The following is a 13,013-nucleotide window of genomic DNA, read 5'->3' as shown; positions in this document are numbered from 1 at the left end:
TCCTCCTGCCACTTCTCCGGGGCGAAGGGTTTCGGGTTGTTTCTGCAGAAAGCAGTGTAGGGACCTCTCTGTCGGATCGGCCCGGACATGGTCGGGCTCGCGGGTACCACCGCTAGCCGTGCTCCCTTGCTGGATAGAGAGCCCGGTCCTGCCAGACCGTGTCCGGAGCGCAGGCCAGGCCATCCCGCGCCTCAGTCCCTCTCGGATCCAAGCGCCAATCAGGCTGGCCCGCGCTAGGAATACCAGATAAGATTGTCTCGAGGGAGGAGGACCGTGGCGTTCGACAGGGAAGACTCGCGTGTTAAGAGGCAAAGAGCAAAGGCTAATGAAAGCAATGACTTTTTTTTTTTTAAGTTGAGGTTTCCGTAAGTTTTAGGCAAGGTCAGGGATGAGTTTACCGAGGATCTCAAAAGAGCACACATTAGCCGGGCGTGTAACCCCTTTAAATCACAGCACTCAGGGAGGCAGAGGCAGGCGGATCTCTGTGAGTTCGAGGCCAGCCTGGTCTACAAAGCAAACCCAGGAGTGCTAAGGCTACACAGAGAAAGCTTATCTCAGAGGAAAACACACACACACATCCTAGCTGGTGGGTTAGTTCATGCTTATGTCTGATCTTCACACAGGCATGTGGAATAACGAAGCCCTTTAAGTACTTAGGCTTTTGTTTCCAAATACTTGTTCTTGAGGCAACAGATTGTCTACGTAGTTAGCCGGTCTTGACTGAGTACGGGGAAACAATTTCACTTTCGGTGTTCTGATGATATTTCAGTTGTGGGAAGGCCTGTATTCATCTGGTTTGGGCTATTCCACTCACAAGCCCGCAGTCTGGTGAAAATCCTTGTGTTAATTCATTTATGTATCTTCAGTTGTTGCTAGTTTTTCTTACCATGTTATTTAAACTTAATCGTTTTCTCCAGAGAAGCACTAGAGTTGGAATATGTCCCCTTGGCTTGGAACAAAGTAAGAACATCTCATTTCATCCTATACATGCTGTGTAACATTTCACCTTAGATGATACTCACTTTAATGTAATAGTAATAGTATCCAAAAAGTGAAAGGAGTGAATAAAACTGTTTTAGGATCGTGTGCTGTATTTGCTCCGTTGTTCTTGGAAGTGACGCCCCCCCCATCACCCCTAAGGAAATATCAGCTACTGTTGGAGAAATGATATATGCAGGTAGTTTTTAAAATTATAACAGAGGAAGTGTGATTGCTAAAAGTTCTTCATCTCTATTTCATTAATTTCCCTAATCTTTACTAGAGAAAGTTATGGAAAGATCTTCCGTGCCCCTAGATTAGTAGAATTAGTATTGTGAAAATGGCTGTACTACCGAAATTAATCTACAGATTTAACACAACGTGAGTTTTTTATGTCATAGTTTATTATGTCAAGAGTTTATTAGAAATACAAGAATTTATTAAGAACCACACACACAGACACACAAAACAAAAAAGCATGAATAGCCAAAGCAATCCTAAGGGGAATTATAACACCTGGCCTCAAATAATACTATAGAGCTATAGTGATAGAGACAGCCTGGTACTGATGTAAAACAGGTAGTCTAATGGAATAGAGGACCTGGAAATAAAATGGCAAAGAAATGCTCACTTTTCCATTTCCTACCTTTCATGGGGGTAGGCCTATATGGAAATAACTTTCTGCACAATAAAGGAAACTCGGAGCAAACAGCAGGCAGAATGGGAAAAAAATCTACCAACTACACTTCAGACAAGCAACTAATACCCAGAATTTACAAAGAATTGAAGAAATTAACCAAGGAAATAAAACTGCCAATTAACAGTTCAGCAAATTAATTGACTGGACAGTTATCAAGAAAAAAAAAAAAAAAAACAACAAATGGCCAATAACTATTTTTGAAAGTGTTCTACATCAGAGAAAAGCCGATTAACATTACTTTGAGATTACTTCCTCACCCCAGTCAATATCAAGAAATGTGACAAATATTGGGGAAGAGAGGAGTCTTTACTCACTGCTAGTGCAGTGTGAATTGCAAATTAATACAGCCATAGTGGAAATTAGTTTGCATTCTTCAAAAAATTAAAATGTAACCATATGACCCCACAATTTCACCCTTGGAAATGCACATAGGGACCATCCATACCCTACCAACAGAGACATTTGCACCCACATGTTTATTGCTGCTTTATTCGCTATAGGAAGGAAATCGAGTTGTTTATCAACAGATGAATGGAAAATGAAAATCTGGTACTTATATAGACTGGAATAGTATTCAGCTCTAAAGAAAATGAAATAAAATTTTGCAAGAAAACGGATGGGCTTAGAATATACAAATTAAGAAAAGCCATACAATCTCGGAAACAAAACAAAACAAAACAAAAAACTGTTCTCCCTCATGTGGATCCTAGCATACATGCATGTAGGTATACTATAACACATAGAAAGGAAAACAAGAAAGGAATAGTAGGTGGCAAAGAAAGAATAAATGAAAATAATGTGCATGTAAGTCATGAAGGAGGATATAAAACTGTTAACTCTGCTGGTTGAGGTGGTAGTTGTCACTGAGTCTGGCTAAGCATTCTGAGCTGGGCAGTGTTAAAGGCAGGACTCCCTCTTTCCAAGCAGGGCCTCTTCGTCTTTGCCTCACTTCATCTGGAGAGTCTTTAGACACAGACACCCCTAACCACATTTATATATGATCTCTGACACAGCTTCCTGCTAGCTCTCCCCTCCCAGCTCCTATATAATTAGGTATTGTGTTTCCATCCATATGATAGGAGGGTGCCGTGTAATGCAAATCAAGCATCCTTGAAGTGTCTAGGTCCAACCAATTATGTACACCTATCTTTGGAGCCCACACCTCCTCCCCGACTCCCTAAGGGGTATATAACCTTTGTTCTCTGGAATTAAAGTTGAATTAGCGACCAGCTAGTTCCCAGGGTGTGTGATCACTGTGAGGTGCTTCTTGGCTATTCCAAGCACCTTTCTTGTTTGTCTCCATGCCCCTCCTGACTTCATGGGCTGCTGAGAGACAGACCTGAGACAGGAGGAGACCAACATAACTCTATCATAAATTTTCCATTTTTTGAGACATGTAGATGCAGAAAAACATTTAAAAGTATAAAATCCAATATTTTGAAATTCTATAACTTCATAATGGCTATTTTAACTATATAGAAGTTCTTTGGGATGTATAGATTTTTGGATCTGGTTAATTTCACTTTTTTTTTTTTGCAGGTTCTTCATATTAAAGTTTTAATAATAAATAAATAAACGATTGTTGAGATCAGTGGAGTAAAGCAGAGTTTATGTGAACGAAGCAAAACATGACTTGTCATCCAGCACAAAAGAGGCAGAGGTGGCAGGAACACAGTTTCAGGCAAGCCCAGGCTCCAGGAGATCTCTCAGCCGTCACAAAACAAGAAACACCTGTAATCTCCAAACTGGGGATTTACAGACAAAAGAATCAGAAATTCAAGGCCAGCTTTGGTCTGAGATTCTGTCTCAATACTCCCAACACACACAGGCACACTCACACGCTCATGCATGCACGCAGCAGCAGCAGCAACAAAAACAATGACAAAAATTTAACACCATTGTTTGAAAATTGAGTTGCTTCCAAAACCAAAGCAGGTTCTGGGAACTCCAGAATACTGTGGTCAAATGATCTTTACAGAATAACGTAGGAGTAATCTAATTAGCTACAGTTTAGTTCTTTAAATAATCTGTTGATTGTCATTTAATTGGCTGCAAGGCTTCTATCAGGCAACTGAGGGTGGGTTAAAGTGAATAAAGTCTACACTGGTTTGATCTGATGGGCTCAGTATGGGCACCTAATTCAGATGCAAAGCTCCTGCAAATTTAATCCTATACTGGAATGTGTTAGTGCCAGAACATCACATTTTAGCCCGCCTACATTTCGGAAGTTTTGAGGAGAGCTTTGTAATTTGACAAAAGTCCTCTGCTCCAACTAGGAATCAAAGAATATGGTTGGCTCTAGGATGTAATTCATTAAGTGTAGGTGCTATAGTGATTTTACAAAAGACAAAACAAACAAACAAACAAAACCCTTAGAAAGTAGTGAAACCAAAATCTGAGCTCAGAAGACTAAAGGAGTATGTCTGCCAAAAGTTAAATGATAGGGTGGAGGGCACATTGATAAATGTCAAAGGTATTTAATTCCTTAAAATTATATGAAAATCTGTAGATCTAAATTTTTGGAGAACATTAACAAAATTTAATTGATCTTTTAGTGGAATTTACTGATTCAATGAAGTAAAATTGGATTTTACACTTTTAAATATATTTGCATGCATTAACATGCCATCAAAAAAAATAATAAAATAAAATCCCACATTAAAATATGCTAATTTGGTCTTGGGTTATAAACGCCGAAACACACCCAGGAAAGTAACATCGCAAGGCCACAGAACTAAGCAGCAGCCAGTTATTGCAATTACCACTCTTGTGTCTTAAACACTCTTGACCTTGAACTTTCTCATTCACAGAGAACAAAGCTTCAGCTTTTCATTTCTTTCCCAGCCAGCTCAGCACCATTTTAACTGGCTCAGGTTGCAGGACTCATTCTCTGAAACAAACCACGGGGGGATCATACACCTATTCAATTAGATTCGAATGGGACATACTTTTCCTAAGACCTCCTGTTTTCTCAAAACAGGTTGCAAAAGGCCACTTAATCACAGTGTGAAAACTGAAGCTGCCAATGAGCAAACCAACTGTTGAGAGGTCAATAACACACTAGCAGGATTTTTATTGTATTTTAAAATGATTGATTGCAAAGCTCCTTGCACCTGAGCCATGCCTTCATTCATTAATTCATCCAGCAAATATTTATTGAGGACCTGGCTTTGTTTAATTTGCAAAGAGAGAGAAACAACTACAATACAGTAGTTACCTGTATTTCATTTTGAACAGCAGCTGTTCCTTTTGGAGTGGCAGTGGTAAGTGAAAGTGCAGGAAAGTAGCCCTTTTCAGGAAAAAAAAAAATCTGAGGGTGATATTCCCACTCATTCATCTTCCTTCTTCCACATGAAAGGTGGCAACTCTGTTAGATTCTCTGACTGTGGGGGTTGAGTATAGGTGTATTCCCAGAGGTGTTTGGTCCCTTTGCATTTCTGAGTTAAAGCGAGATTGTACTCAACCTCCCTGGGGCACTAACATTCACGGAGAGCTGGCTTTTCAGTGCCCAAGTTTCTTCCAGGATCCTTGCTCAAGGTCTTTCGTCTATCAGCTCCTGACATCTCTCCAAGAGGATTTCACATGGCATGTTGGTCTCTCCCTTCCTCAGCCTCCTGGCCACCTTAGTGATCAGTTGCCACGTTCCTGACTTCAGGCTCAACTCACTTATTCACAGCCATGGTTCTGATTTTCTTGGTATGAAAGGTTCTAAATGGAGGAGTGTTCCCCTTTCTCCACATCCTTGCCAGCATGTGCTGTCACTTGAGTTTTGATCCATTCTGAAAGGTGTAAGATGGAATCTCAGAGTCACTTTGATTTGCATTTCCCTGATGACTAAGGATGTTGGGCATTTCTTTTAAGTGCTTCTCACCCACTCGAGATTCCTCTATTGAGAATTCTCTGTTTAACTCTGCACCCCCTTTTTCAATTGGGTCATTTTGCTTGTTGGTGTTTAATTTTTTGAGTTCTTTATATATTTTAGATATTAACCCTTTGTCAGGTATAAGATTGGTGAAGATCTTTTCCCAATCTGTAGATTGCCATTTCTATTGACAGTGTCCTTTGCCTTACAGCAGCATTTCAGTTTCATGAGGTCCCACTTATTAATTAATGATCATAGGGCCTGAGCTATTGGTGTTCTGTTCAGGAAGTGGTCTCCTAACAACTTTGCCTCACAACCAAACAATGGGTGAAGCATGGAAATGTGGGAGGGGGGAAGGTTTAAAGGATCTAGAGGTGACAAGAGCTCCACAAGAAGACCAACAGTATCAACTAACGAGGACCTAGAGGGGCCTGTGCAGTCTGAAGCACCAACCAAGGACCATGCATGGACTGGACCGAGGTCCTCTACATATATGAAGCCGATTGGCAGCTCAGGCTTCATCTGGGTCCACTAGTGAAGGGAGTGGGGGCTGTCTCTGACATGGACTCTGTTGCCTGCTTTTTGATCACCTCCCCCTAACAGGACTGCCTTACCAGGCCACAGGGACAAACTCAGTCCTCATGTGACTTGATAAGCTGGGTTAGGTGGGTGGGGGGGCTCCCCTTTTCTGAGGAATAGGGGAGGGTGGGAAGAGTGTGGGACTGAGAGGAGGGGAGGGAGGAGGCTACGACCAGGATGTAAAGTGAATAAATTAAATAAATAAATAAATAAATAAATAATTCGAAAAGTTCTAAAATGAGTAAGTTTTTCTTTCTTTTTTTTTTTTTTATAGAAAAAAAAATCCTTCACGTTTAGCTGGAGTCTAAGTGCTACAAGAGTTAGGAATTGCGCTGAATTTGATGAAATAATGGAAACAAAAGTGGCTTTCACAGACATCTGTTTAGTCAAACGACCCTGGGAGCAGGCCAGTATAGCGCTGCTAGAAAGAGTCCACAGTCCACAGACTCTCAAGCCCAGCCTTCACAATGTTAGAGAAGAGGTTATGCACTGACACTTATCAAGTTGGAGTAATGTGACCTTTCTTCGGGGCTCTTCTAGTGGCATAGAGACCACCGCATCTGGGTCTTACAGCAGTGGAGACCGGATGCAATAATTATCATTTCCTAGGCAAGCAAGGAACTGGGAGGACATCCTTAGACAATCAGTCAGCGGGGCTGGAGAGATGGCTCAGTGGTGGAGAGCACGTGCTGTTCTTGCAGAGGACCCAGGCTTGACTTCTCAGCCCCAGCATGGTAGCCCACAACCACCTGTGACTGCAGGGGTCCCAGGGGTCCAAGGCCCTCCTCTTGACGCCACAGGCTCCTGCATACATATACAGCGTATAAACACTTAGGCTCTCACACATACACTAAAATAGATTTTAAAACAAACAAGCACCAGAGGAACATTAAAGCTTGCATACTGTTCCTTTGCTATGTCTTTGGTTGTAAAACTAAAACAAAACAAAACACTGATAAAGCTGTGACCCCCCTGGCACTCAGGACACTGAGGCAGAAAAGTGTAAGTTTGAGGCTAGCCTCTTCTACAGAGATTCTGAGATTCTTGACAATACGGGGTTTGAGACAGGGTTTTTGAGACAGGGTTTCTCTGTGTAACAGTCCTGGCTGTCCTGGCTGTCCTGGCCTCCCTTTGAGGAAGAGGCTGGCCTCGAGCTCACGAGATCTGCCTGTCTCTGCCTGCCAAGTGGCACCATGCCCAGCAACAATACAAAACCTTAGCTCTGACCTGCGTTAGTGTAGCCTGTGGATAGGCAGATCCCTCTTGATGAGCCTGCAGCTGGTTGAGAGAATGGTTTCTCTATTCAGATATCTAAAAAGAGAGCCATGAGGTGTTGGCTCCGGTGGTTATTCTTAACAGATTGCTGAGGAGAGAGCACGTCAGATTGTGGTATTTGTTTAGATTTTTAGATACCGAAAGTGACTTTCTGACCTAACGAGGGGTGGGGTGGGGACCAGGCAGTGGAGAGTATGGCTTCTTCAAAGCTCACACACATACACACCGAGAAATTCTGCAGGTTTCCCCAGCCCTGACAGTTCTGGGAAGTACTGGCAGCTGCGAGTCAGAGAAGTTTGCACAAGGTGGTTGCAGATGCTTGCCTGCTTCCTCTCACACCTTTCCTCGACGTCAGGAAACGATTGCCTAGCAGGAATTGCCACCAAATATAATTGCCCTGTTTCATGGCTGCTTATTAGAGCTTATTTGTAAGGGTTGATCCAGCCGATGTAATTTCAGACCCAGAAACGAAAGCGTCAGGAGAAATGGCCAGACAGGGGGATGTTGCAGGCTTTGGGATGGCTCAACAAAATAACTATTGCCTCATCTGGCAAAGGTGAGTGTGGTTTTATTTTATACTTTGAATGAAAGCATCAGTGTTATTCAACACAAGCTTTTTGCCAAGTGCCAGCCTGTTACTTGGAACACCGGCGTTTTCATTTTAAATGGCTGACGCAGAATCATCCATACTTGAAACTTCTGGAAAAGAGTGAGTGTGTGGTGCTTCCACAGTGGGTGACGATTGTCACTCCTTGTCCTCTTCCGTCTGTCATCAGGGAGTGGCTGAGGTTCCACTGCAGCCACTGTGACAACCATTATGAACAGCTGCACATCTTTTGTCGTCTTTCCTGCTTCAGCTACGGCTCCACGGTGAATGGAAATGGACCCAGCCCTCTCTGTGTATATGAGAATGCTGAAGCCCTAGCTGGAGCCTGGGCCATTCCAGAGGTAACTCTTGTTGAAACAAATCTTAGTCATCTGTGTGGTCATCATTCCCTTACATTTTCTGTTCCCCCATTCCTCTTTTTATTTTTCTTTTCTTTTTGACAGGCAAATGATCTAAATTCTTCCGGAGTCCTCTAGAAAGTGAAGTAATACACTGATTAAATCTTGGCCTAAAAATTTTTGCTAATAAATTTTAGATGGTCATTTAAAATAGATTTTGCTGAGCCTTAAACTGGGATTGGGAAGAACTTTTAAGGGACTAATGAAAGCCATGACTACTTTTAGAAAGATATTTAATGCTGACTAGTGATATGTTTCTAAGGCCTGTGAAGATAACCTACACCTCTGTACTCATTCCCTCTCAGGTTGGGAGAAAGTATAAATCTTGGAATAAATCTGTCTTCAGCGTCTTCCACACTCCTGACCTGTTGGGTTGGTTGAGCTTTCTTTCTGCTGTGGGAAGGCATGGGGCTTCATTTTTTTTTTTTAACTTGCTTGTACTTCAAAGCTATTTAAAGACAGCCTTCTTTAAAACTTCTCCTCTCTAGGACCTGGGTATTGCAGCTTAAGTGGTAGAGCTGATTCCGAGCATTACAAAGCCCAGAAACCAAACCAAACTAATCAAACAAGCTAAAACAATACCCCTAAAACCTCTGGAGGCAGAGGTGGTGGGATCAGAGTTCAAGGCCAGCCAGGGTTTCAGGGTGACATCCCACTTCAAACGGTTGAACTAGCTCTTCTTAGAGGAATTGTGGTTTTTATTCCATCGTCTCCTAACATTCAAAATATTATCAGAGCCTGGGCAAACTTCTTTGACCTTTCTTCACGCGTTTGCCTGGCTGGTTTTCGTGGTTTTTGTATTGCTTTGTTTTGTTTAGTTTTTTTGAAACTTCACTTCTGGAAGTGGAGGGGCTAGATTAAAATGAGTGAGTGCCCTAAAGTTCCCATGCTAGAAACTTAACCCCATCGAAGAGCTGAGAGGAAGAACCTCCAGAGATGAGTAGATCATGACACAGGCCAGCGGAACCGTCTGTACACTCACAACATCACTGCAGTTGTTGTGGGAGTGGACAGAGGCCTGGCTCATCCCTTCCCACTTCTTTCTCTCTGGCCCCTTGTGTTCTCACACTTTCACTGTCTACAAGGGGTCAAAACATCCTTAATCTTGGGGCTTCTAGTACTTAAGTCAAATACCTGTTATGTGAGGTCAGTACAAATGAATTAAGTTGAGATGAGACACGGGACCTTCTCCACATTCAAATTTTACTTTTTTTTTTTTTTTTAAGAGAAAAAGCAGGAAATAGTTGCTGTGGCGATGGCTTCTTGGTTCCCCTCTGGGCCACTGATTACTGGGGACCCACGCGTGCCTTAGAAGTGATAGGCTAGAGGTGTTTTCTTCAGTTGTTTCGAAGAGAACAAGGTTGGACCCACAAAAAGGTTTTAAATGTGTTATATTTGAGAAAGAAGAGAAAATGTTTTGTCACTGAAAAGGGAAAGGGAGAGATGGAGAAATGGACACCATTGCCTGTTGGTACTCATCCCTCCCAGTCCTGTTCTACTTCTACTGACCCCTGGCTAAGCAGACCCATCCCAGCCTTTGTTGTCCTAATACAGGGAGCAGGTGGTCGTCTTTGTGAGGCTCTGGTGGCCATCATGGAGTTTGCATGCTAATTGATCTCCCTTCTAAAGAAACAGAAATTGATCTTTAAGAAATCTTTGTATTAGTCAACTGTTGCAGATGTTAGTCCTTAGATTTACCAAGGAAGAAAAGGAGCTTACTTCAGCTGTCAGGGGATTTCTTTTGGGTTAAAAAATGTGAGCAATAAACATAATGATGACATACAGCAAGCTAGGCATGGGGCTGTGTGTCTTCAATCCCAGAATTTGTGAGGCACAAAAATCAAATGTTCAAGGCCAGCCTGGGCTACATGAGAATACCCTGTCTCCAAAAATCAAACAACAATACCCCCAAATACCTAGCTTTCTGATACAGATAGTCAGGATTCAGATCTTACCTACTAGCTCTATACTATCCCAGACAGATTAATGTTCAGTTGGTTTTCTTTCTGCAAAGTGGACTGTCAAGCCTGGCTCGGAGGCTATGCAAGCGTGCCATTGGAAGAGCTCTTGTGTGTCTGTGCTGGCTAGTTCTTGTGTCAACTTGACACACAAACTACTGGTGTTTGAAAGGAGGAAACAGTCATTGAGGAATGCCACCATCAGATCAGGCTGTAAGGTATTTTCTTAATTAGTGATTGATAGGGAAGACCCAAGCCTCTGTGGGTGATGTCATCCCTGGGCTGGTCTTCCTGAGTTCTGTAAGAAATCAGGCTGAGCAAGCCATGAGGAGCAAGCCAGTAAGCAGACCCAGGGAATCGCAGCTCACTAGAAATGCAACATGAAGCACCAGCCACCCAAGAAGGTGAGTTTAACTTTCTAGTAGGCAAACTAACGGCACAGCCGAAGAGATGGGGTACTTGAGTATTCACTGTTTTCCATGTGCATGGATACAATACAGCTGTCCCCCTTGACTCCTGTGAATCTCTCTGCCTTGCATTTAATAGGCTTATTTGTCAGACTCCTGATCACAGATTATAGGAAATTATATAAGTGTGTCATCCAACACCCACCCTCCAACCACAACATGTTAAAAAAAAAAAAAAACAAAAACAAAACACCCCCTAAACTGTCCTTGACTGCACAGGAAAGATACCTGGAACTGAATTTAAGAAAAAAAAAACTCAGAAAGTTCAGGAGAAAGAAAGATGCAATCTTAGAGTCTTTTTACATAGCCCTGGCTAGCCTGGAACTCACTATGTAGAGCAGGCTGGACTCAAACTCACAGAGATTCCCCTGCCTCTACCTTCTGAGTACTGGGGTTTAATGGCATTTACAACCTCTCCCAGGTTGGAAGATGTGATCTTTATGGTCATAAGTTCTCGAAAGAAATACGGCTCAAAAGATTCAAATGATGACACCATCGATGAATATGATTTCAAAGTAATTAATATGAAAGGGAACTGTATTAGCTGCTAGAACTACTGTAACAAAATGCCACAGGCTGGGTGGTTGAAACAGGCAAGATTCTCCCCATTATTTCTCAGCCAAGCCACACAGCTCTGGAGACTAGAAGTTCCAGACTCAGGCTCTGGCAACAGCTCTTTTCCTCGCACGTAGATGGTAGCCCTCTGCATGTTCTGACATGATCTCTTCTTCCTGTTGATACTGAAAATGAGGATATAATCTTGGCTGCCTTCTCACTTAAGGACACTAATCCCCTCAGACCAGTGCCCTGACCTATGACCCCTCAAACACTGATTTCTTCCGCAAGGCCCCAGCTCCAAAGACTCTCAAAATCAGTGCTACAACTTCAGGATACGAAGCTCTGGGAGGGACACACCATTCAGTCCCTGGCAGCCTTGCCAAGGAATATGAACCCCTGGGAGGCAAATTATGGTCCTGGATGCATTTAGACTTGCAAAAAACAGCAATGAGCTTCTTTAGTTACATTGAGTGTAGGGAGGAAAAACATTGATTCTGTTTTGTTGTCGTTTGGTTTTTTTAAAGTTGACTTTGGAGCTTCAGGAAAACCCAGATGTGACTCGTTCATGACCACCTTATCTTGGGCCCCAGGCTTCGGAAAGAGGAGGCCAGGTTCTCTGCTTCAGAATCAGTTGATACACAAAGTTTGTTCCCTTACATCGGTCTGTTTGGCAAGCAGGCAAGGCAATGTGCTTGCTTTTCAGGACCCTGCCCCCGGAGCTCAGTCGTGGCTCGCTGTGTACAAGGCGTCCACCAGGTCTCATCCTTGACTTTTTCCGTTTCCCTAAATGGAATTCATCCCCAAACACCTGTAGATTTCTGTCTTCCTTCACCTCCTCCAGTTTTCTCTACCCCTGATGAGCCTCATGTTGCCACTTTCACAGCTTGAGCTGCTGTTTTCAAGTCTTGGTGGGAGGAAACAGAATTAATTTCCTCCCAAGTATCTTTTACCTTTTTAATTTTTTTCTCTGTATATTCATTATGCCCAGTACTATGTTACAGAAGGACATTTTTATATGAGCATATCTAGTATGCTGAGCCTGTTCCCCCAATTAAAATTTTTAGCTTTTAATGTCTGTAATACATGTTATTAATGCTTTTTTTTTTTTTTACAAAGTCTCTCGTTTTCAGCCATTACCAGTATGTGTTAGGTGAAACTATGTCCTTGTATCTGTGATTGGCTTCTGCAGACCCAAACCTTCATCTGAATACTGAAGAATCAAACAAGGAGTTCGTGGCAGAAAGTGAAGAAATGGATGACTCCCTCGCGAGCTCCATCGGCAACTGGAAACTGTTCTAACATGGCAGAAGAGCCCAGGGCAAAGTGTAGCAAGTGTTCACCATGCCCCCCAACTGCTGTGTTAATTCTCCCCTCCCCCTCCAGGATTGTGATTAAGCCCAGCCAGGGCCTGGCACATGTTAGGCAAACATTCTATCACTAAGTTAGTCCCCAGCCCTCAGAAGCTGTGTGTAATTATAAACCTCAGTGAGACTGACATGAGGGAATATGATGTAAATAAAGAGTACCAGCACAGCCACTCCAGGAAGGGTGTCATCTTAAGTCAGTTCAGGGAGAATTCACATGACTGATAAGGCAGAAGTTACAAGATGGCATTGGGAGATAGGTTTTGT

At 42.7% G+C, this 13,013-nt stretch overlaps 1 protein-coding gene across 1 annotated transcript; it reads left to right on the top strand.

Moving 5' to 3' along the window:
* Window positions 1-87: 87 nt before the first annotated feature.
* C19H6orf52 (chromosome 19 C6orf52 homolog) lies at window positions 88-12,681 on the top strand. Its single transcript, XM_021647281.1, has 4 exons — window positions 88-222; window positions 8,073-8,342; window positions 8,705-8,771; window positions 12,572-12,681. Exons 1-4 carry the CDS (start codon window positions 88-90, stop codon window positions 12,679-12,681), a joined length of 582 nt encoding a protein of 193 aa, XP_021502956.1.
* The last annotated feature ends 332 nt before the right edge of the window (window positions 12,682-13,013 follow it).

This window comes from Meriones unguiculatus, chromosome 19, assembly GCF_030254825.1.
Source record: "Meriones unguiculatus strain TT.TT164.6M chromosome 19, Bangor_MerUng_6.1, whole genome shotgun sequence".
NCBI lineage: Eukaryota > Metazoa > Chordata > Mammalia > Rodentia > Muridae > Meriones > Meriones unguiculatus.
Note: the sequence above shows the minus strand (reverse complement) of the source record. Positions and strands in the feature narration are given on the sequence as shown.

Excerpts from the sequence above, each read along its gene's own strand:
- C19H6orf52 (XM_021647281.1), top strand. The coding sequence starts at position 88 with ATGGTCGGGCTCGCGGGTACCACCGCTAGCCGTGCTCCCTTGCTGGAT. Across the intron at positions 223-8,072 it reads CGGATCCAAGCGCCAATCAG|AATCATCCATACTTGAAACT; the intron begins GCTGGCCCGCGC and ends TGGCTGACGCAG. Across the intron at positions 8,343-8,704 it reads GAGCCTGGGCCATTCCAGAG|GTTGGGAGAAAGTATAAATC; the intron begins GTAACTCTTGTT and ends ATTCCCTCTCAG.